The sequence below is a fragment of the Pipistrellus kuhlii genome, unplaced genomic scaffold (genome assembly GCF_014108245.1).
Source record: "Pipistrellus kuhlii isolate mPipKuh1 unplaced genomic scaffold, mPipKuh1.p scaffold_m20_p_3, whole genome shotgun sequence".
Taxonomy (NCBI): domain Eukaryota; kingdom Metazoa; phylum Chordata; class Mammalia; order Chiroptera; family Vespertilionidae; genus Pipistrellus; species Pipistrellus kuhlii.
The window spans coordinates 55,750,768-55,775,766 of NW_023425529.1; the positions used below are offsets into that span (position 1 = coordinate 55,750,768).

The 24,999-nt window shown below is 42.8% G+C and overlaps 1 protein-coding gene and 1 pseudogene across 8 annotated transcripts in view; both read right to left on the bottom strand.

Annotated features, from left to right (window-relative positions):
- Positions 1-24,999, bottom strand: part of GRIP1 (glutamate receptor interacting protein 1) — a 658,373-nt gene that overhangs the window by 72,709 nt on the left and 560,665 nt on the right. For 4 of the 8 annotated variants that reach the window (XM_036455350.2, XM_036455348.2, XM_045588225.1 and 1 more), the window contains exons 8-13: positions 22,028-22,175; positions 19,794-19,963; positions 14,017-14,172; positions 13,205-13,360; positions 3,649-3,835; positions 2,909-3,054 (exon numbers count right to left, since the gene is read on the bottom strand). In XM_036455350.2, coding sequence (XP_036311243.1) covers positions 2,909-3,054; positions 3,649-3,835; positions 13,205-13,360; positions 14,017-14,172; positions 19,794-19,963; positions 22,028-22,175 — 963 coding nt within the window. The remainder of the gene's footprint in view (positions 1-2,908; positions 3,055-3,648; positions 3,836-13,204; positions 13,361-14,016; positions 14,173-19,793; positions 19,964-22,027; positions 22,176-24,999) is intronic. The other 4 variants (XM_036455354.2, XM_036455356.2, XM_036455353.2 and 1 more) reach the window with 2 other exon arrangements.
- Positions 15,977-16,092, bottom strand: LOC118731056 (annotated as a pseudogene).

Genomic DNA, 24,999 nt, shown 5'->3' on the forward strand with positions numbered 1-24,999 from the left:
GAACCAGATCTTGGTTGATAACCACTGATATAAGATATGGTAATATACAATAGAGCACTGAGTATATAACTAAATGCCATGAAGTTCTAAAAAGAGAAGCCCATAGGGACCTCCAGTCCCTCTTATCCACTCACTGCATTTTTCCTGCCAAACCTGCTTCCAAATACCAATTCCCCAGCAGATAGCAAGCACAGCTTGTCTGCATTCCACTGGCCCCTCCCTCCCTCCTCAGCTCACTGCAGTCTGACCCCGGGCCCCCAGTTTTCTGAAACCACTCTGCAATGTCTTTCTTCCTAATTGCAAAACCCCATTGACATTTCCTGCCTCCTATCACTTGAATTCTCCACAGCAATTTTACTCTATTGACCATGACTTTTGCCTTGAAACTCTTGCTTTGGCTTCCGAAACCTTTTTTGGTTCTCCTCCAAAAAGAAGAGTGGATCTTTGTTATCTCCTTTGCTAGCATCCTTTTCCTTTAAACCTTAGCACTCCTTAAGCAGGGTTCCCTCTTCCTGGCACTCTTTCCCCACTGGTCTCTTCAGTGCAAGACATTAACCGTCACTGGCATGGTCCCCCGAGTCCTGCTCTGGAGCCGAGGCCTGACCCTGACTCCAGGAGGTATTGCCTATAGTTGCCTGGGCACTTGCTCTTAAAACTGAAATGCAACACACATTCAGTAAGTCTATTCTTTTTTTTTTTTTTTTTTTTTTTTAATATATTTTATTGATTTTTTACAGAGAGGAAGGGAGAGGGATAGAGAGTTAGAAACATCGATGAGAGAGAATCATCAATCAGCTGCCTCTTGCACACCCCGTACTGGAGATGTGCCCGCAACCAATGTACATGCCCTTGACTGGAATTGAACCCGGGACCTTTCAGTCTGCAGACCGACGCTCTATCCACTGAGCCAAACCGGTTTCGGCAGTAAGTCTATTCTTATCTTTCAGCAGTTCTTGCTCTTGTCTAACTGGCTATGAGCTCCTTGACGATATTGATCCTTTCTATTTCCTCTTTCAGTGATCTGAATATAGGACAGTGCCTAGCACTCAGTAACTGGTGCTTGATGACTGCCTTTTGGATTAAGGAATGAATGTACTTGTCCTTTTTCCCTAGCATTGGCAGTGGATTTACCTGCTCAGGTCTAAAATAGAATATTTTGCTATCCCCAAATTTCCACTCTTCAAGTCCTCCTCCCATTTGAAGACATCAGTTATTTACTCAACTGCTATCCCTTATACTACTCACCCCATCCCTCATCTTCCATATCTAATCCATGAGCAGGTTCTGTTAGCCAAGTCCTAAATTTCACTATTGGTCAACATTCCTAGCACCATTATACATTACCTATCCAACTGCTACCAGCTCCTAACTGGCTTTTCTGCTGCTGCTATTGTCCCTTTTCATCTCAGAAGGATAGCTCCAAAATATTCATAAGGTTACCTCGCTCCCTTCCATAAAATGCACCTTGGCTTCATTGCATCTGGAGTATAATTTATTACCGTCTTTACCAACGCCCTTCATAAGCGAGCCCTTTCCAACCTCTCCCACCCCATCTTTAAAGCCAAACCCAATCTTCAGCCCAGCTCCCCTATATGCTGTAGCAAGAGCCCTTTTTGCTGTTTCTCAGATCCACCATGCCTATTATTTTGGTTCACATCTTGTACACCAGCTGTTCCCTCTGTCTGGAATGCGCTCCTCCCAGATTCCCCTGGCCAGCTCCTTCTCCACCTTCAAATTTCTGCTCAAATGCCACCTCCTTAGAAAGCCATCCTATGAAAATAGCTCCCTACAGCCATTCTCTAACCCCCACCTTGCTTTATGTCCCTTAGAGCACTTATTATTGTCTCACTTTATATTTGTTAACTTAAACATTAACTTTCTGTAAGATAGCCTATAAGCTTCATTCAGACAGGGATTTTTTTCTTTCCTGTCTCCTATTGCACCTCCATGGTATAGAAATGAAATTGGCCCACAGTAAATACTCAGCAATGTAGGGATAATGCAATCTCTATGTCCAAAGGCATATCTGCATGGGTTGGCTAAGGTTATTGCCTCAGTGAGGTACTGTTTCACTGGGTGAAGATAACTTTCTTAAAAGGGAACTGGCACCAACCTCTACACACACGTTAGCTACTGACAAGGACTCCCTTCCTGATCAAATTTAGGCTCCTGTGAGCCCTCTTCTTGACTAGGACTTGTCTTAGGTCTAAGCCTTTGCTTTCTGAGCCAATTTAGCAAGTCTCCTGCTAACTCAATTTATAGAATATCCCTCCATCATTGAATTTATAATCAAATCTCTCATCCCTCCACCATTGATACCAAATCAAATCCCTCTTAGTAATTTTTAATCCAATGACTCCCTCACCCTCTCCTTGCCTGCTGGCTATAAATTCTGCCTGTCTTTGCTCTCTCCCACATTAGTCTTGAATAAAGTCCTTCTTTTCATTTTTAACAAGTGTCTGGTAGAATTTCTCTTTAATGTTAAAGACCAAATGGTTACCCACTGGGTTTGTATACATTTATGAATTTTCATTGTTCTCCTCCAAACCTTCTTATGTTCTTTGCAGTGGGAAGGGTCAAAGAGAGGCTTTTCTTGTCTGTGCGACCGAAGAAAATGGATTCTCTAGCCTATAGGAGAAAGTCAGGAAGAATAAAGGCTACATGCTTCTTTTTATCACCTTTATAGTGGCTATTACTTATTTATTTTGTCACATTTATTTTCTACTGTTCTTGTGGTGACATTTTAATGAATAATACAACAACAATGTTCAATTCAAAATGACACCCCAAATCTCCTAAACAAAAGCACGTCAGGGTATGAAAAATAGATCCCCATCTGCCATGTGCATGCAATTCGCGGGCAGTCCACTCCTGACTCAGCAGCTAACTGGCGATGATATAGTCGTACCTGCCACATCAAACTCGACTTCCAGGGTGACCTTGCTTGTGATGGAGGAGTCTCGGAGGAGCTGATTGGCTTCCTCAAAGGTGCTATCTTCGGTTGGAATCCCATTAATGGCCATCACTCTGTCTCCAATCTGTAGGACCCCACATCTGAATGTAGAACCACATGTTAGAGTTTGTATAGAGGGTAAATTATCATCAGTTCAAGTTGCCAAATCTGCTTTGTTTGATCCCTGCAAAATGGCATAACCATGTGGTCTTGTATTTTTCAATGCTGTGGGAATCCTATTAGATCAATTGCAATGTCTTGCACTTTTGTATCCCATGGCTACAAATGTGAGCAAGGGAATCTTGAAGTATTCCAGCAAAGTAATTAATAATTCAGCACCACGGTATTTTTCTAATCTGATCTGGACCAATATATAGCAATGATGAATATTCATCCCCCCATGACAGAGAAATTATTAAAGTTTGAACTTAGAGATTTTTTAATAGATTTTTTTCCCTTTTTAATTAATATACCCTTAGTCCCTGATGGACAAAACCCTGCTAGATAAAGGCATCCATGCTCATAATTCTTCTCAAAACTGATCAAGAACATAAAATTTTATTGTCAGAACAGAGAGTTCATTTACATCTTACATTTCCTGCATTGAGCCCTGTTCCATAATTTACTAGTTGTCCAAAAAGAGCCGGCGCACAAGTGCACATCAGGAAAAGATGCCGTGAACGGAAGCGTCTCACCTCTCGGCAGGGCTGTCAGCCTCAATGTAGGAAATCAGAGGTGGAGAAGAGAGCGTCTCCGTGGCAAACACACTGCCCTGCAGTTGGATCCCAAATCCTGTGACAGGGTCTGCTGTCAGCACAACCTCTGTGGTTTCTGTGTGAACGACCTGGCCAGCCAAGCCCACTGTGCTGGAGGCTAAAGACACTAGAGGAGCAACACGAACAAGAATGATGTCAGGTTGAAGCAAACACCAGGAAAACCAGTATTTCTGAAACAGATCGTGGCTCTGAAGAGCAGCTCACTGGCTATGGTGGGAGGTTATAGTTTGGCGTTCTGGTAACAAGTTTAGCCACAGCTGAACGAGATGCGTGAACCTCCTAGTACTAGTCAGTTCTCAGTCACCATACGCAATGTAAGGTGTTGCCTCCTCCTGTGACATACCTACCTATTAGGGGCAATAGTGGGAGTTGCAGGAAGAGGACACCGTAGGGTCACAGTACCTGGATTCTGGTCCTGGCTCTACTACTAAGAAACCATTAACCTCTTTCCAATCTATGAGAAGGGGGGTTGGACTTACTCATCTGATGGTTTTTCTACTTTAGCTTTAAGATTTATAGACAATCTGACCTCCAGCTTTGAAGAAATGGTCTGAGTCTGGCTCCCAGAGTGGTTCTAAGTGCTGGTCATTGACCTCACTCTAGCATCGGATTGGCATGATTGGAGTCGTTTAAATGCTACATTCCTCCTACTCTCAAATTTGGTCTCTTCAGTCCTTATTTCTTCCCAATGGGCCTCCAACCTACTCTGTCATCTCTTATTTCATTTGTTCCTCTGACAGCCTTCTCAGCCCCAGGCACACATTTCTGACTGTTCCATCCCTCTCCCACGTCACCAATGGCTGCTGCACGCCTGGACGCTTTCCTCTCAGGCATGCCTCCTTTGCTCCCTGAGCAAGAGCTCTGTCTTTAGGGTCACCCTCTGCCGCACTGTCACTTCCTCACAACAGGGGCGTCTGGCCCTTTAATGGAAACCTCAAAACCTCCTCCAACCAGAAGCTTGCCTGCATGGAGCAAGGAGAGAGAAGGGTTTCTAATTCTGCTTGCTTTCCATGTAGTGATCTTTTGTTTGTTCGTTTTATTTATTTCTTTGTTTATTTATTTATTTTACCTCTAACCATTCCTATTTAGAGTTACATATTCTATACTCATTTCTGCTTTGCCTCATCTTCAAACCCAGTTTTCTGTTTACAAAATCCCACCCCTCTTCCTCATTGACTTCAGAACTTGGCTCTTCGTCTATCTTCTCTGACCTACAGCTTTTCCTTGTCCTAAGCCCTTTGACACGGTGGGAATGATCTAATGTGCTGGGTTTGTGGTTCTTCAGCTCTCCCAGTGCTAGCATTCCACCCTGTCCACTCTCTGCCACAGAGCCCTAGGTGGACCCCAACTTCCTCTGAAATGGGTAATGCTCCAAGATCTCAGTATCTGAATCCTCCTTGGTGATCACATGTCCTTATTAGTCATCTGTCCCAGTCTCTACAATCTAATTTTCTGCTCTTATGACTTCTGCTCCCATTGCCTCTCACTTGTCTCCCAGTAGAGTGGTTTTCAAACAATATTTTTAGCAACAGATTTCTCCCCCTCCCCCCCTTCAAATGAAGGCATATGATGAGGGATGCCTCTATAGTCCAGATGAAAACAGAGCTACTGCAGTCGATGTTGGAATGAGATCCCAAGGCTTGTCCTCTCTCATAGGGGAACCTGTGAATGCAGTTTGAAGACCATCATCTTTATCTATTACCTTTTACTAGCATCCCTTCTCTCCACACTCCACCTGGATCTCTGGTGACCACTTCAATGATGCATTTGTTGGTAAGAGATTCTGAAACCCCACGAGATTGTCTATTCATTAACATTCTGTCCTCTGTGGTAAGGCCCAGTTAACTTCACTGCTGTTACTAAGTTGCTTAGGGGTGTTGAGAAAGTCATGACAAATTCACATTATTCTCTGTCGGGTCCTGGAATCTTTTGCTGTGTAATATTTTGGCATCTTATTAGATTTCAGGATCTGTCTCAAACATTTCTAGCCTTAGCAAGGTCAAACTTGACTCTTCATTTCTTACAAGATTGAAAATATGCCACCATTTGATAAAAGTTCCTTAAACAACATTGTTTCAATCTTAATTTCTTGTACCAGCGATTTTCAACCCTTTCATTTCATGGCATTAATTACTAAAATTCTACGGCACACCAAAAAATATATTTTTTGCCGGCCTAGCAAGAAAAATATAGGTATAATTTTGATCCATTCTCGTTGGCTATTGTCATTTTTTAATTTGACAATCTAAGGGAAAATAGGTCAGAGCCCCTGACTAAATAGTCAAGTATTGCATGTTTTAAAAACTCTTGCAGCACACCAGTGTGCCATGGCACACCGATGGAAAATTGCTGTTCTGTGTCACCATCTGTTCTCTTTCCCCCATTTTCCCCTGCTTCATGAGGATGTATCCTTTTGCCATCTCCAGGCTAACTATTGAGTATTTTTGATACTATCCCTTTCCACTCCTATGATTTTGTGCCATAAAACCTTTCTTGCCACTTTTCCAATTTACTTACTCCCCTAGCTTTCTGACCTCTCTCTGATTTGTACTGTTTCTAAATGGCTTAAAATTGGTTTCTTTCTTTACCCTTTACTGAAACTACTCTCATGGATGGCTTCCTCATTGCTAAAATCTATGGCTTATCTGCTCTAGCCACTAAGTAGTCACTGTCTTTGGGAACCATCACTTTCTTTCTCAAATTGCTCTCTGGGTTTTGATGAAGCTTGGTTCTTTGTTTCTTACTTTTTTAGCTTCCACATTGCTTTCTCTGCATGTCAAGCAAGCTAATGCCATCCATGGTTTGGTCCTAAGCCTTTTTTAAATCTCATTCTTTTTCTCATTCACAACCAGTAAAATACATATCTTCTCAAGTCTACCTCTCTAGGGATGAACTTCCTGACTTGATAGATGCCAACTACAACAATGTCTCATTGACTCCTCAAGCTCAACATTTTCAAAATTGAGTTAATCACCTTCTCTTTTTCTATGGGCCTGCCATTATAGTCCTTCAAGCTTGAAATCTCGAAGTAGCTTTTGATCCACAATTCCCCATTGTCTCAAACTCAATCAGTTTTGTTTAAATCCTCCTTTCCATTCTTGCGGTCAATGCCTTAATTCAGGCTTTCATTACTTTTACGTCAAGTAATCTAATATAGAAATTTCTGGGTTCTTTCATGCCAGTGCTTTCAATATATTGTTGCCAGATTAAATTCTCTTCAGAATGAGGCCCCGTTTTATCCACTTCTCCAGAGTAGAGCCTTATCACGTGACCCTCAGTTCTTTGCATCTCTGGAACCTCAGTGCCTGTACCATTCAGTGAATGCTCCATAAGTTAGGAATGAGTTGTGTTTTGTGATATCATCTGCATTTTTTGTTTTGAGACCAAAATTTCATGTAGATTCTACTAAGTTAAGGAACTAGAGAGTTGTTCTTTGGGACACAAATTTTTTCTTGATGTGGATCATTCTAGCACTGCAGCTGACATGGCGGAGGATGGTGGTGGGTCAATGTCTGGAAGGAGTAAGGGAACTGTACTTCTCCTAAAGAAGCACCATCATTGTTCTGTCTCAGCAAAATTAAACAGTGAGAGTGCTGCAGCCTGCAGTGGGGAGTGAAGGGAGCCTCCCACCCTAAGGTGGTCACCTACAGTTTCAAAGTCTGACACATGGTCTATCATCATTTACCCCTGCACCCCCCTCCCCCAATCTTCTTCTACTTCCTCTAGCCCCTCCTCTCCCTTCAGTAATCACAGTAATACTGTTGTCTGCTTCCTTGAGGGATTTTTTTTTGGGGGGGGGGTTTTGTTTGTTTTTGCTTAATCCCTTCACCCTTTTCACTCAGCTCCCCAAACGCCCTTACCCTCTGACAGCTGTCAGGCTTAACTTAGATTCTGCTTCTGTATCTATGAGTCTGTATCTATTTTGTTTGTCTGTTTTGTTTCTATTTTACTTGTCAGCTTATTTGCTCATTAGGCTATCACATATTTTCTAGGATGCTTTTGTGGATGTGAGCTGTACTTTGATTGCTCTCCAGATCACACATTTTTTTTTTTTTTTTTTTAATGCTGGCACAAAACCAAGAGAAGATGCCATTTCCTGTCTGTAAGCATCTGGGAAGTTGCATTTCTTTCCAGCTAGTGAGCAGAAACAGAATATTAGAATATCACTTATTTGGCAGATTACTTCCAGTTCTAGGTGAAGCTTTTTTTTGAACGCCAACAAAAATACTTTCTGTGAATCTTTATATCTATATCTGTTTCTATTTCATCTGAAATCTCAATTTGGTGCAGATTTTTAGACCACTTAATTAGAGGTAGAAACTATTTTTGGACTTCTAAGTCAGAGTTGCCCTGAGGACACAGGCATGCCAGAAGGTGTGCAAGTGTCTGAGGGTTGTGCTCTGGGGCATGTTAGGAGATCTCCTCCAAAGGAAAGAACAAGCTGCTGCCACTTTCATGCCCTCTGCATAGGAAGAGTCAAATTACTGGATGGGCATCTTTAGATATGAGATATCAATTTCCATGTGCCACTTGGACCCATTAACTAGGTGATCCAAAAAGTTGGGCCACTTGGAATGAGCTGCTAAGAAGACACGGCAGTTGCTCCCTACAGCGATGCCCGTGGCTACTCCAGGTCGGTGCTTTCTGACAGAAGCTTACAGCCATAGCAATGAGACTCTGACAGCAGACTCAACCAGAAGTGATGGCTTGCGATTTCAGAAAGCGAGGAGAAAGGAAATACCAGTGTACGGCTACAGAGAAAACGGATCATTTGAAAACGGATCCTTTTGGGGAGCAGGACAGAAAGGTACAACAATCCCATTATAAAGCTCGTATTACAAGTTCACTTTTAACTAGGGGTCTATATATTGTGATAAAAGTAAAAAGGTGAACATTAAAAAAAGAACTTTTAAGTCAGCTGATTACCATCTTCATTCATTAAAAATAAAAAATAAATGGCCGATTTAATAACAATAGGAGAGCTTAGGTGAGATGTAGCAAAGACCCTCTCCAAGGAGATGCTTGCTATGTTTTTTGGGGTCAGTTAGAGAAGATGAAAATGTCATTCCGTAGAGGGTTTGAACACAGAACTAAGTACTAATCCACTGTGGGTAGCATTCAAGTTATAAGCTCTATCTAGAGGCAAGTTGAGGTGATAGAAATCATTAGGAACTTTAATTTAGGATTAAAAATGTATTAAACATGGGTTTTATAATTAGATGAAGTTGTATTAATAACTTATCAAATAAATACAGAATTACATTAGAGCTAGGATTTTATAATTCACTCTGAAAGTCCTCTGACACATTGGGATCTAGTCTTTGAAACGGTCAAATTTCATTTGAAATTGCAGGTACTGATTACTCACAGGCATTAACGTTTTGAAAATGATTACCAGGAATGATACATATAAACTGCAGACTTAAAGGTAATGAGCCAGAAGGAAAAACAACCAATATTCCTTGGAAGAGAAAACGATGAGCTTCATTACCCCGCCTCATTGGTGTGGTCAAGCAGCAGAGGCAAATGAAGGGGATTTCATCCTGAGTTCAGGAAGTTGTAGAACGAATTCTCTCTCCAGGAATAAATTTCCCTGCAAGGCCCTGGCCCTGGCCTGAGAGGGGCCCATTTCCACCCGCAGGTGAAGACGGACATGACTGCACTGCCGCCACGCTATGTGTGAATAATACCACTGACTGGAGTGTGCTAAGCGTGTGGCCAGGATTCACACCTGCACTGTCCTTTCCCTTTCACACCTGGAGGGTTCTGTTCATAGCCCTTCCGGTTTGCAGGGAATGGCCCTGTGTTTTGGTCAACTCTCGCCTTCCAGAGTGTAAGTAAGGGAGGGGAACCAAAGGCAGTTTTCTAACTCCGAAAGTTAAAAACCAGCACAGGCGAAACCTGTTTGGATCAGTGGATAGAGCACATGTGTCAAACACAAGGCCCGCGGGCCAAATCCGTCCCGCCAGGCCTTGCAATGTGGCCCGCACCGCGCTGTCATCACTGCACTCCGCTGCGTTTCCATCACAATGACAGTTTATGACTGTTCAGTAAACCATTCGGCCCGCAATTTAGGCTGGATTTTAGATTTTGGCCCCTTCTCTGATTGAGTTCGACACCCCTAGGATAGAGCATCAGCCTGCGGACTGAAGGGTCCAGGGTTCGATTTTGGTCAAGGGCATGTATCTTGGATGTGGGCACATCCTCAGTAGGGGGTGTGCAAGAGGAAGCTGATCGATGACTCTTTCATCGATGTTTCCAACTCTTATCCTTCTCCCTTCCTCTCTGTAAAAAATCAACAAAATATATTTTAAAAAATAAAATAAAAACCAGCACAATGTTTCCTTCATTTAGAAGGCTGCGAGGTTTACTGTTAGATATGGAGAGCATTTAAAAAGTACGGAGAGCAAAGGACCTCACAGATTTATTAGTAACACGTTATTTGTCATTCTTTGACCCTGTAATTTAAGACATCTCACTGAAATTGTTCCACATTTAGGGTCGACCCACTATGGACACAACACGCTGTGTATCACGTGGTCCAGTCTGGAGCACAGTGGGGTGGCCAGCAGCTCCCTCCTCCGCGCAGGGCTGGTGGGGGCAGATCTTATGCTGTCAGCTCCCAGCACTCTGTGCTTCATCACTTACAAATGCTTACCTTTAACTGCCCTGGCCTTCCATTCTCTTTTCAGGGGTCGGTAGAAGGGACAAAAGTTGTTAGTCTTTTTCATTCTCTTCCTCTCAGCTTTCTGCAATGCTAGTAGTAAGTGCCAATGACAAAAGAGGCAAAGACCGTTCCAGGCGTATGCTCTGACGTGTGCTCTCTGCTGCATCTCAGGCTGACTGGGCACACCTACACCAGCCTCCCCATGGGCTCTGGGTGCAGGAGCAGGAGGCAGATGGCAGGGGAACTGACTCAATCATACCACTATCACGGGGTGTGACGGGGTTCTGGAAGGAGCCCTGGCCGCTGCAGTAGAAAAAGGGCAGCCCGGGTTGTGGGGAAAAGGTCAGTAACATTCCAGAAGAAGTGAGGAGAGGTTCCCTCTGTGACACCTTCATGGCTTTGTGACACTCCTCACAGCCTAGGCGGGAGTTGCTCACTACTGTCCCTGGGAAACTACCAGCACTTCCCTGTTTCAATGCTTATACACATGGTCACGTGTTTTCTGTATTTCTCCCTCTAGGCAATGGTACAGAACGTTTTCATACTTATGCGGGAAGGTTTTATACTCTCCTGGCCATGTCCTTCCTTTGTCCTGGAAACATATGTGAGAATTCTTTCTGGTTCCCAGGTTCTGGCCTCACATGCTCACCACACAGCAAAGAGGCTTTTGATTATATTTGGGACTCACCATCCATACAAATGGCATGGTTGCTATAGAAACATAAGAATGAGAAAGGGGGCAGCAAGTGGTGGCACAGAATAAACACATAAATAGAGTGGGGGAAATAAACCGCGGTAGAGTGAGAGTGGCAATAAAATCTTTATTATCAGTTATTTGGGGAAACCTTTCTCTCTAATGTGACCATTCCAAGCTTAACAACAACAAAAGAACGGAACATAATCTTTGAGCATTTTGGCGTGTGATTTTGGAAAACTAATTTCTTAGGTCTCTTCGAAGTTGGGATTAAAAGTTCATAGTTTTTGAATCTTATTGTTGGACAGAAATATAAAGTATACGATCTCCTGAGACAAACATTCCAGTCTATATATGGTCAGCGGTGCTCTAGTGGCGAATGTCTATAGCAAATACAAATCGCTAGAAATTTCTTCAACCAGCTTTGTGTTTATATTTCTACTCTGTTGGAGAATAATGTGCTGATTCAAGAGAGAATTTATGAGTTGGCTACGGATGTCAGCGGCAGCGTGGCCTCCGCTTTGTTTTCTACTACAAAATTCAAGATGTGCAAACATCAAACCTATTATCATTCGTTCGTAGTCCCTGATGTGCTTAGTCAACATAGCCGGTCTTACCTAACACAAGCAAATGTTTAGCCATTGAAGCAGAAGTACAAACATTAATGAATTCGTTTTAATTGCTCTTCCCTGCTGAGGGCTGTTTCTGTCGGTGAGGAGTGCTGTACACAAAGCTATTATATGTAAAAATATTCATAAACAAATACCAATCCTCAGACCTGAAGGCATTGTATGGAAGACTTCCAAATCTATGTGTTATGCCAGAGTGTAACCACTGTGAAAAATGTATAAATTTGAGAGGAAGGTTAACAGAGTTTCAGACATGACCATTCAGACTCAGGCAGAATAGCAACTAACACTTAATCTATTCAAAAGAGCTAATTATATAACCTGAAGAGACTTTCCTGGAGTGGGTGGTGGTTAGTCTCCTACACGGATGGTGGCGCTGGTGGGACTGGCAGCAGAGCCACCTACACAGAGGAATCTCTGGCAAATACACTGAAGAGCCAACAGGCTCAACCACCCCTTCTCACAAGAACATTCTCTCTTCACTAACAGCTTTGAAGTTTGGGTTTGGCTTTATTTAGGTAACTTAAGGGTGTTCTTTATTTTATTTTCATAGTAAGCATAGGAAGAGACCCTATCTCCTTTGAGTTTCTTTATAGGAATCACATCTATGGCCTAAAACGCATGCACACTCTAGACTACAATTAGATCTGGCTGGGAAGATAGGTGCTCTCTTCCTCTAAAACATAATGTGAAGACGATGAGAAATTATGATCTTCCCCAGCAAAAAAAAAAATTAGGAGCCATTCGAATTTCTTCCCTGTTCACACATCATTACCCCTTTTCTCTCTTTATGTGTATAACCAGTCATCCAAAAGCAAGTAGCCAAGCACATCTTCCTAGTCTTGCTTGGTCTATACTGAGCATGGCTGTCATATTCCCAAGAATCCTATCTGAAATTCCTAGACTTTTAGATGCTTGTTGTAAAGATGAACATCCCTCTCATCTTCTTAAGGCTGAAATGGACAACAGAAATATATGTTCAGTGATTCTCAATGGGGTGGGTCCCTGGGGAAAGTATTAGAATTTTGGGGAATGAGATATTAATAGCACTAAACAAAAGCATGAGATTCTTACGTTTACCAAAAAAGGAGACATCGTTTCCAAAAAACTGCTTTAGAGCAAATAAGAAACTAGGAACAAAGGTCATGCTTGAAGTTACCTTGAACACAGGGAAGACGTTTTAAAGGAAAATCCACATCTTAAGTCATTCTGTTAGATTAAAGGAGTAAGAAAAAGTTTCACATAAAAAAGTCACAGGCTAGGGTAGTATGGACTGATTCAATCTGAAATTGCATCCCCTGTAATCACCGTCATAGAGATAACGGAGATCCCTTTCATGGTCTTGGGTACCGAGCTGGAACTGCTTGGCATCTGCCTGATGAGTAGGCTCTGCAAACTCTTCCCACTGACCTCTGTGTACCAAAGACCCTAAGCTGCCCACACGCTTCCTCCAGGCCAAACGGCATTGGCTACCATTCCACTTACGTGAGCTTTTGAAGTCTTTCTTTTTCAGTCTCCTCCTCATCATGGTTCCACGTGGACTAGTGGAGTAGAGGCTGCGAGGCAGAGTCCCCATGTTCAGGGAACTCAGGCTGTATGCACTCATGGAGGTAGGAGAGAAGGATGAAGACACCAAAGCTGCTGTAAGAGAATGAAGACTTGGCACAGAGCATTTCCAGGTGGGGTGTGAGCCCGCCACACGTGCCAACCAGCGACAACCCAGGAAGACACACGAGACACTCAGCGGCAGCGAGTAAGTGCCCCAGCCAGACAGAGACAGGTCTCGGGAGCCGTGGACGCAGCGCTTTAGATTCTGAGTTACGAGAGCCCACGGACAACCATTCGGCCCTCGCACACACAGCGGGACACAAAGAAAAGCTCGATGAGTTTTGCTTTAGACACACACAAAAATCCCAAACATTAAAAAACAAGTTTCTCCATAAACAACACAGTGCGTCCCACACGTAATCTCATTTTCATAGATACTTTCTGACATGGCTTTTGCCAGAGAGTCCACATACACAGAGAAGGTGTGCGAATACTGTACGCTCTATGGCACTCTGGGTGGTTATTTCCTGACCACAGGTAAAGCATTCTGAACACTGACATCCTCTCCTCATGACAAATGCTTTCGGATGGAAAAGAAAAAGACGTAGAGGATGGCAGAAACGATAAGTTGCTACAACGAAAAAAGCATACAACACCCATGAGCCAGATACGGTATGAAATGGATGAGCGAGGAGGGAGATGAAGATCCTTTAAAGAAAGGAGCAAGAGGAGAAAGCCTGGAACATTACGAGGGCTGTTGGGAGGAGGCGCTTTCGGGAATGTCAGGGCCGGCAGTCTGCCATGGTCGGGGTGGAGCGCGTTAGAGTGATGGCAGGTGTGCAGGCTGCAGTGGCTGCTGGCCCAGGAATCCCAGGTAGGTTGCCTGTTGCTCCTCTGAATTTTCACTGCCCATATGAAGTGATGATGGGAAATAAGAAAAACAAACAGACAAAGAACCAAAAAAAAAAAAGAGGAAAAATAACTGAATTGCACAAATAAGAAGTGTAACAAAAATGAAAACTTCTTGAAACAAACAAACAAACAAAAAAGAAATCTGTCTCCTGCCTTCACCCTTTTCTCAATGGTCAGCAAAACAGATGATTAAAATCAGGATGGACACTTCCATCTTCCCAAGAATAATGCTTGTTTTTCCCCAGCCCATTTCCCCCCTCTTCTAAAGATGCCTCTTGAATTGATTTCTAATTTCCCCCAGTGCCTCAGAACAGAGATTAAAACCATTTTTTTTTTAAACATAGAAGTCAACCCCATAATGATTTATGGCACGTGATTGGTAATTGAAGATTTGCAAATCTTGGCTAGTTAGTAGCATTTGTTTTGGGAGAGAAAAAAGAAGAAACAATAAATTTCACAAGCTCATGATTCAAGTGGTTTACTGGCCACACATCACAGTTTACTGCTCTGACTTAATTGCACTATGATCCATCATTTGGACTTGATTTTTTTTCAACATTAAATCACTCTAATCATCTATCAATGTCAAAATCTTACCCTTATCCTAATAGGAAGAAGATAAAAGGCTCAATATAATACATTTTTTTTTTTAGTATTTTTGAAAGAAGGTACTTACATTTGAAGGCAATAATTAATTCTTAAAGTATTTAATATATTCTTAAATTTCTTTAAGATACTATAAAATGTTAATAGTTTATTTTAAAAAGTTGGCATCCTTTTTATTTAAAAAAAAAAAGTATGTTGTATTTCCCTTCTAATTCCAGTATTGTTTCAATTTGATTTTCTACTTAGTGTTCTAAAGTATGACCAATGTTATATTTGTTACTATGTCTGATATGAAAAATTTCATTTAGGCTACTTCAATGGGTTACAATGACCAAGAGATTAGGATGTGACTGCGCTTTATCTCCCCAGCTTCATACCCTATCATTCCCTTCATCATTGGTCTTACATTTGTTGGTAATACAAGCCAGGCTCCCTCCTACCTCAGGGTGCTTGCACTTCCTATTCTTTCTGCCTCTCATATTCTCCTTCCAGTTGTTTGCATGGCTGGCTCCTTCTCATCCTTCAGATCTCAGCTCAATTGCCACCTCCTCAGAGCCGTGGCTGACTTCTGTGACTGAAGTAGCTGCCTTCTCCCACACTGTCCTGTCACTGTTTTATATTCTGCATAGCACTTATTACTGTTTCATTTATGTAATGCATTTTCAGTGTTTGTCTCTTTATACTAGAAATCCATAGAATAGGAATCTTCTTTGATGTCTTGCTTACGAGATGTATCGAGGCAACTTTAACCAGTACATAATGACTGACGAATGAATGAATGAATGAATGAATGAATAGCTGAGTGCATGATGAATAGGAATATCAGGGAGAGTGTCCATGTTTGCATTGCTGCAGCATTTTCCTTGAGATAAAGTGTTGCGAGGCAAGTCCCTAATGGATTCTCCTTCACTGTCCTTATTCTACTTTGTGGTGTAGAAAACCATGTTTTATAGCAATGTGCAATCATTGCTGGGTCAGGCTAATCTACACCACAGCCATCGATTTTACTCTTTACAAAATATTGCCTGTGTTTCCAATGAAGTATAGTGAGTGGACTTCAGCATTCTAAACGGAATTTTTGATCCAGTTCTTTATGAAATGCTTTGAAAATAACTGGGGATTTTTGGAGCTGTCATATATTAGGCAAGTATTTCAGGAGTTTAAAAATAAAACGTTAACATTTTTTTTAACACTGTCTAAGTCTATATAACAGCTTGTCTCATGGAGGAGAGCACCAGAATAGGTTAGACTTTGTTACGATAGCAAGCTAAAATGTCACATTTTTTTTTTTTATCAAACTCTTTCATTTTGCAAAAAACATTCATACAATTTTCCCATTCAATGGTCCCAATAATAACAGAAAACTTTCACTGAATACTTGCTATACACAAGACACTGGCTAAGTGCTTTTCCATTGGTATCTCAGACAGTGTACTCAATAGAATCGTGAGATAGGTACTATTCTAACATCCATTTTACAGAAGAAGAAACCGAAGTATAGGAAAGTTGATAAGTTGCTTAAGGTCCCAAGTGGTGGAGCCATAATTAAAATTCTGGAAGTCTGACTTGAGAGTTCCTTCCCTCAGCCACCACACTACACTGCCTCTGCCTTTGTTACAGGTAAAGAAATAGTGAAAAGACAATGCCGTTCCCATCATTCCATGGTGACACCATTGCTGAAGTCTTAAGAGGTATCTGCCTTGGCGTTGTCTTCCTCTCTAATTGCACTCTCTTGCCCTGTCTGGGACGTCTGAGGGTATAGGCAACAGCAGCTTTGGTGTGGTTCCTGGAGCTCGCCGATGCACATTCTCTTGGCACAGAATATATCAAACCTAGCAATTCCGCTTACATTTACCTCCTAAAGTCTCAGTTTCCTTCAATTATGATTATGTATCCCCAAGACCCTCTTAGGGTACAATTTCTAACCTCTTGAAAAAGTCATTCTTGCTGGCTTATTTACTAGCAAAAAGCACAGTTGATCTCTGATTCCTAGTTGATGGGCCCATTTCTATGTTTCGTGAAAACACCGTGGTGAATGCTTTGTTGATAAGCAAAATTTGGAAAATGTTGTATCTCCCTTCCCTGGGATGAGAGACATGCTGTTCAGGCATCAGAGATCTTGAAAAATAACCAGAACTTTCTTGTGGAAAAAGCGTAAAACTATGTAAGACAATGCTACTAATTACAAAAAGAGAAGTCTGAGGGTTATGAACACCATTTTTGGGAGGTATTTTTCCCCCTTCATAACTGTAATCTAATTATGCTTAGGAACCTATATTTACTTCTTTTAGGAAATGCAAGTCTGATATTAATGTAAAATGTAGGGAGCTGCTTCTATGCTCGCTAAGGAAGATGGTGAGCAATTTTCAGCAAAAGTGGATGATATGGTCATAAATTAGAATTACTTAAAATTACCATGTTCCCTGAAAAATCATAAATGACATCATGCTCTCTACTGTGAAGAAAAAAAATTTGTACTTGGTCTCTGTACATTTTAGTGTATACATTCATTTTCTCATATTGCCTTGGCAGGTAAAAATATTATTTCACACGTTGGAAACAATTTGAACTATTTATGATTTGTATACAGGGCAAACAAAAAGAAGAAAAATGAGGTAGCTAAGGACAATGACATTTTTTAAACAGTCTGTTAAACATTTCTGGTTCACTGAAACCAGAATTTACCAAGCAATGCGCTCTCCTCCCTACTGTGCTCCAACTCCATGAAGACTGCAGATTAGTTTAGGAGAAACTTAGGGTTCTAGAAATCTTTCCTTGCAGCCAGTATGCAGGCAGAAAAGGCCCGAGGGGCCTCCCGACAAGAGTGGCCTGCATCCCCAGGGACTGCGTCCTCTGAGCTCCTCATCATTGCCACTCACACGAGGCAGAGTTTCTTCATAACCTGTCTGTATGGCATCGTCTCTCCACTCCCAATGTGTAAAATTAAAATCTGATAAAGGCAATGCTGTACTAGAGATTTTCATTAGCTCCAAGGCTGCCTAAGCTCCATTTAATTAAAAGAGGTTGCATCCAGCTGACTCATTCAGTAAGAAAACTAACTGGCCCCTCTCTTTTTTTCAAATTGCGGAGAAGTGCAGTGTGCTTTAGGAGGTGGGAAACATGTTGTATAAATGACCTCCTCATAAGCAAACTCACAATTGCAGAGAAAACTGTTCTCTTTCTCTGAACATATAGCAGTGCCTTCTTCACCTCTACAGTACCTTGGAGGCTTTCGGGATTTGATTTCAGGAATAAAAAGGAGGGCACTTGGCTTAAGGAAAAGGATGGAAGAGGAGTTGGAATAAAGGCCCCACTGGAGAGATTTTCTTCATTTGATTTTGGGCTCAAAGTACTTTTTATTGCACCAGGTTTTGTTTAAAGAGGCCCAGGTGGAGGGTATATACAGGGAGGGCAAAAGTAGGTTTACAGTTGTGAGTATAATTTGAGAATTTGTTCTACTGTTATTATTTACTAGAGGCCTGGTGTACAAAATTCATGCACGGGGGGGTGGGGAGGGGAGAGACATCCCTCAGCCCAGGCTGCACCCTCTCTAATCTGGGACCCCATGGGGGATGTCCAACTGCCAATTTAGGCCCAATTCCCTGGCAGTTGGACATCCATCTCACAATATGGGACTGCTGGCTCCCAACAGCTCACCTGCCTGCCTGCCTGATCACCCCCTAACCACTCCCCTGCTAGCCTGATCAACATCTAACTGCTCTCTTGCTGTCCCGATTGTCCCCAACTGCCCTCCCCTGCTGGCCTGATTGCCCACAACTGCCTTCCCCTGCCGGCCATCTTGTGACTACATGGGGATGGTCATTTTGTGTGAGGGCATGATGGTCAATTTGCATATTACCTCTTTATTATATAGGATTGACTAGAGGTCCAGTGCATACAAATTTGTGCACTCAGAAGAGTCCCTCAACCTGGCCTGTGCCCTCTTGCAGGCTGGGACCCCCTCAGGGGATGTCTGATTGATGGCGTAGGCCCACTTCCCAGGGGATCAGACCTAAACTGGCAGTCGGACATCCCTTTGGCAGCCCGGGAGGCCTGAGGGTATGTCCCACTAATGGCTTAGTCAGACATCCTTAGCACTGCTATGGAGCCCTCTCCCGTCACTGCATTGTGCTGGCCAACCATGAGCCAGCTTCTGGCTAAGTGGCACTCCCCCTGTGGAAGCACTCTGACCACCAAGGGGCAGCTCCTGTGCTGAGCGTCTGCCTGCTGGTGGTTAGTGCGTTTCATAGTGACCCGTCATTCCGCCTTTAGGGCCAATTTGCATATTACCCTTTCATTGTATAGGATGATTGTATTATTTTCCATATGAACAATTGTAAACCTACTTTTGCCCACTCTATAAATACTCAGAAAACTGTGATTTGTGGGATGGTAAGACTGTAGATTCCCTCAGCTGACAATTGCCATTGAATAGGTGTATTCAAGTATTAGGATTTTCTCAGGGAAGATATTTGGTCAGAAGGGTTGTTCTCCATTCTAAGAAATACACTCCTCTGGGAAACAGACAAAATATAAAGTCAACTCTTCATATAACTATTCCCCACTCCCAAATATTGGAAGGGTCTGCTATTAATACCCACTTTATAACTATTTAAAAAAAATTAAAGTTTTACTATTTACCTTCATTGTCCTTTAGAGTGGAAATTTAATATAACAGGATATCAAATAACTTCCCTTCTCTTCACACACAAAGTACATCAAAGATGTTTTGTTTTTTTGTTTTTTTTAATATAAAATATTACTAGCCTGAAAATTCTTCAAAACATTCTCAAACAAGGTTTCTTTGCTTACTTTGGAGCTTTTAAGTGAATGACATGTGTCTTGGCAAAAGAGATTTGGAGGATAAAGACCAGTAAACAAATATAACCTGCTGCTTTGAAAAGAATGATTAAGACAGAATTAAACCCAGGATCTTCCTATAATAGCTCTGCAGGAAGGAGCAGCACCTGCACAGAGAAAGCAGAGCCTTATCCCGGCGGCCTCTCACCGTGGTCAGGTCCCTTCAGTGCCAGGCGGGTCTGGTGGTGGGGCAGGATCTCCAGCTTGACCTGGTCGGTGGTGTTGGCCAGGAACTGGGTGGCCTCGGCCAGCGTGCAGTACTCCATGCTGGTGCCGTCGATGGACAGGATGTGGTCGCCCACGTGCAGTGCTCCACACCTGCGGGAGGGGAAAGGCTCAGTGCGCTTCCTCTTGGGAATGTGGCTTTTATGTCCTTCAAAGTTAAAATTCACAGTTTCCATTTACCCCACCAAAATACTGGCATGTTATAGGATACACCATGGCAAATGTTAAGAACACAGGAATAGGAATGCAAAAACTTGTGGCAAATACAGAACATCTCAAGGAAGTGTTTTCCTCTTGTCCTTCGAAAACCAGCAAATGATTATTTTGGGGTAAAGGTGCCAGGTGTTGAAGAGAAATGAGCAGGAAGACAGGAAAGGATGGGCAATGTGTCCTTGCCTCTTCCTGCTATGCTTCCTCCTAGGTTTTTGTGTTTATAAATAAGATTGGTAAATATTCAGAATGTCCAGACATGGCTCACAGAGTTCGAACAGGGACATTGACAACTATTTTATGTGTGAAGGGGAGTAATTGGGGAAGTTCAGCTAACTCTTCCTCAGGCCCTTTTCACACAGGCCCCCAGATCGCCAGTTCTGTCTTCTTGTGTTTTATTTTGTTATTCTGGAGTGAAACACTTGTGAGTACAAAAGCTCTTGAAGATAGTGGGAGTTATGCAGGAGGCACTAAGCCAAGACCTGCGTGGTGAGAGATGGGGAGCGCTGGGGGCAGAAGGGGTTGCTACGTCTCGCCGACTTCAGAGACTGGCTACTGGGTGAGCAGAGAAAAGCAAACACCATGGTCACCACACCTGATGTACCAGGCAAGTGGACAGCTCCTTACGCTGCTTATCCCTGCGGGATGGGAAAAGACAGGGAGGAAAGGAGAGCATCCTGCATCACTGAACTGGACACACCTGGATCAGTGGCCCTTATGGTTAAAGGACAGAGGCAAGGTAAGACCACAGGTGGGGTGGTAGGCTGACCATTACAGGGGTTGTTGCAGGTCACTGCACACAGCCAGATGTGTAGCAAGCATGGTGAGGGCATATGAGGAAGTGGGCTGAAGACATGCAGGGTGAACTGGGCATTCAATCTTATGTAAACACGGCCACAGTGTGGATAGTCCACCTCTCAAAACAAAAGCATTTCAAGTCATCTCTTCCATCTAAATTGATAATTCCACGTGGAGGTACTTGGAGTGCTTCAACTATGGGAAGTGGGCTTTTTCTTACTGGAAGCTGTAAAATAATGTATTAGGTGGTAAAGTCATCTTTGTTATCCCTCTTCTAACTTGTAAGTCTAAAATATCAGTTAGGAAAAGGAATTCAAGAAAAAGGACTTTTTACTTTAACTGTCATAGGAATAAATGATGTTTTTAGGTACCCTTGAAGTTTGTAAAACCCTCAGATTAACATACTAAAAGTTGGATGTTTCTTTAAAGACAGTGTGATTAAAAATTTGATTTATTCCTTTAAGAAAAAAGGATTGGGGCTCTATGGTAGCAGGGCTGAATTGTTAGCAGTCAGGGAACGCCATGGCTTCCCGGCATGGAGCCTAATGAAGTTCTGCTCAGCTGCCCTCATCCCACGACATGGTAGGAAAACTTACTCAGCTTGACTTTTTTCTTTTCCATTTTCAAAGACCACACCAAACGTTTGGAGGAGGTGACATTACATCATGGGGTGGCTGAGAAGGGCGGTGACTTTTTAAGCCCTAGTACACGAACTCATTTTCTATCCATTTTTTTTTTAATTTTCTTTTTTTTTAAAACATATTTTATTGATTTTGTACAGAGAGGAAGGGAGAGAGATAGAGAGTTAGGAACATCGATGAAGAGAGTCATCAATCAGCTGCCTCTTGCACACCCCCTACTGGGGATATGCCTGCAACCAAGGTACATGCCCTTGACCGGAATCGAACCCGGGACCCTTCAGTCCCCAAGCCGACGCTCTATCCATTGAGCCAAACCGGTCCCGGCGACGAACTCGTTTTCTAACCGAACCTTGTGAAAATTGGCAGGAGAGCTGTGTTTTACTGTGTGTGTATGCATGTATGTGTGTGTATGTATACAGTATGTGAAAACCTGCATACATATACTATTTGTGTGTGTGTTTTAACACGCATGCCGTTTTGAAAAGCTGGCGCTTCCTATGACACTCACCTGTCCGCAATGCTTGCAGATTTGATTTTGTCTATGACAATGACCTGCTTGTTACAGCACATCGAGGTAGTAAGCGCAACCCCAAGGCTGGCACCAGGAGTTTTGGCAACTTCAACTAGTAATGGCCCAGATGCTGTTGCCACAGTATCTATGAAAGAACAAATTTCAGAAAACAAAACAAAATTAGACAAATAACCAGACACCCAGAAACATGGAGAATGTTCAGTCTGATACCGGCCTATTGATTTCATCACTGAAACTTAAAATTTCCTCCCAATGACGTCCCCACAGGCAATAGCAACTTCTTGGGGCATCTAGTAGGACACCTGTTCCATGCAGCTGGTCTTCAGTAATGCGGGCACAGGCCCATCTCTTCAGTTACTGCTAAGCTTCACGTCAGTTGAGATAAGGTCTGTGAATCTGTATGCCCTCTATATCACTTGGCATACAGATTCACATACATACTGGCACATACTAGGTCTCCCAATAAATATTTTTAAATTAATTTATCAATGCAATAAACATCTTAGCACCTAGTCTGGATAGCTGGATGCTGGAAGAAAGGAAGGGAGGAAGATGGGAAAGCGAGAAGGAGGGAGGGAGAATGGATGGAAGGATGGGTGAACAGATGGGTAGATAAATGGATGATGTCTCTAATTAGCCACATAGCAGGAATGCGTACACTAAGTGAAATCTGTAAATCCACTGGTTCTTTCCTCATTCTAGACATGATCTGGGGTCCCCTCTCCCTCAGGAGTGACTTCAGACATGCTTTATTTTTGCTTCAGAACACTCTTCATTCCTGCAGCTCCTACTGACCCTTGGGACTCAGTGTAAACATCAGTTCCTCTGGGGAGCCTCTCCTGATTCATGGTTTCTCTGTGTGCCCACAGCCTGCTGTATTCCTGCTTGTAGCAGACACCTCAGTGGCTCAAAGGCAGTGTGGGTTATAGACCTCTATCCCCGTACTCCCCCTAGACTGTAGGCTTGTTGCAAAGGCAGAGACTTGCCTTGTCTATCACAGCATCCTCAGTGCCTGGCATAGTGATGGATACAGAGGAGTGTGCAATCAATAGCTGTTTAATGAACGTATGGACAAATGATAAAACTCAAGAAATAGCTTAAAGCTCAGAAGAGGCAGGGGTCATACAGGAAACAGCACTGGACACAGAGTTAAAACATCTGCATTTAACTCTTCACAATATTTTGGTCATGATTCTTTAGACCAGTGTTTCCGAAAGTGTGGTACCCGTACCCCCAGGGGTACGGGAAGAGTTTGGTGGGGGTACACATTGCACCGGAGTTTGGTGGGGATATGCACTGCACCGTGCTTAGCTGTGCCTAATTCTATGTTCTCATGAGTACGAGGGGTACTCAGTGTTACGAAGATTATAGAAGGGGTACACATATGTCAAAAGTTTGGGAAACACTGCTTTAGACAAGTTACTAAAACCTTCCAAGTCTGCTTGCTTACATATAAAATGGTATTTTTTCAAGTGTTTATTACACCAAAACCAATGTGTAATTAAACATTTTATAATTTTCAAAGTGCTATATACAACACGATTATTTTTGATATATTATGACCTCAAGCCTCGAGTCATCTCATTTTTCAAGACTGTCTTTCTGATTTTTACTGCTCTGGTGTTTGAGATTTCATTAATACAATCTTGTCATTATCACCAAGACCCCACTCAGATACAGTAAACCAGAAGTCTGTACTCCTGCTACTGAGATTCAGGCAGTCTGCATTGACTCTTAAAGACGAAAGTTCCATGGAGAGAGCCATTTTCAGTCTGAGATGCAATAACATATTTCTCAAATGAGGTAAAGACATAATATTCATGTCAGCAATGAATGACTGGGGATATTGAAATAATTTAGTCATTAAAAAAAAGAAAGAATTTGCCCTGCCTGGTGTGTTTCAATTGGTTGAGTGTGGTCCCTGCACCAAGAGGCCACAGGTTTGATTCCTGCTCAGGACACATACCCGGGTTGTAGGCTTAATCCCCTTTAGGGGGTGTGCAGGAGGCAGTCAATGGATGATTCTCTCTCATCAATGTTTCTCTTTTCTCTCTCTCTCCTTTCCTCTCCCTCTAACAACATATTGAACAAATAAATTATCTAGTTCTAAAAATGGTTGAGAGACCATGAGGACCTGTATCTCTTCCTGTCAATTCCAGGGCAGAGCCTCATTGCTAATAGCTGGAAGGAGCCGACAATCTTGGTCTGCTAAGAGGACATTTTGGACCTGCAGTTTCGTGCCTGCAATTTTCCCATTATATTATTATAACTCCCAGAGATTGTTCCCAACCTAACCCTACAGTGGCTGCTACTCTCTGGTCTTACTCACCTTGCTGTTTGAATTCCCTTCACTTAGGGGTTTATAGTGAGTGGTCCCCATGCATATATGAAACAGCAATTTTCTTCTCATCTGTGGCAGCTGGGGCCCCCCAAAAAGAATTCTGGTGAGTCCCTGAAGCCCCTGATTTAGTCATCCTTCCATGATGAGAGTAGTTGATCCTGCCTACCTCTCAACTCTAACAGTCAAAGTTCTGCCATAGCCCATGTGCACCTGGTCTGATAACTCCAGCTCCATCCAGAAGCTTGTTGTCCTCTTCCTTGAGCATGATGCCCCCCGAAAACCTCACTTCCTGCTCAGGTCGAACCTCACAGGAGGCTGTGGTCTATCAGGGTGTTTCTATGTATCCTATATAATAAAAGAGTAGTATGCAAATTGACCAACACACCAAGACACAAGATGGCCACTACCATGTGGTCAAAGATGGCTGCCCCATGTGGACACAAGATGGCTGCCACAAGGTGGCCACCACAAGATGACATGCAGGGGAGGGCAGTTGGGGGTGACCAGGCCCCCAGAGGAGGGCAGTTAGGGGGACCATGCCAGCAAGGGAGGGCAGTTGGGGGGCGGGGGGCTCAGGCCTGCAAGGTAGGGCAGTTAGGGGAGACCA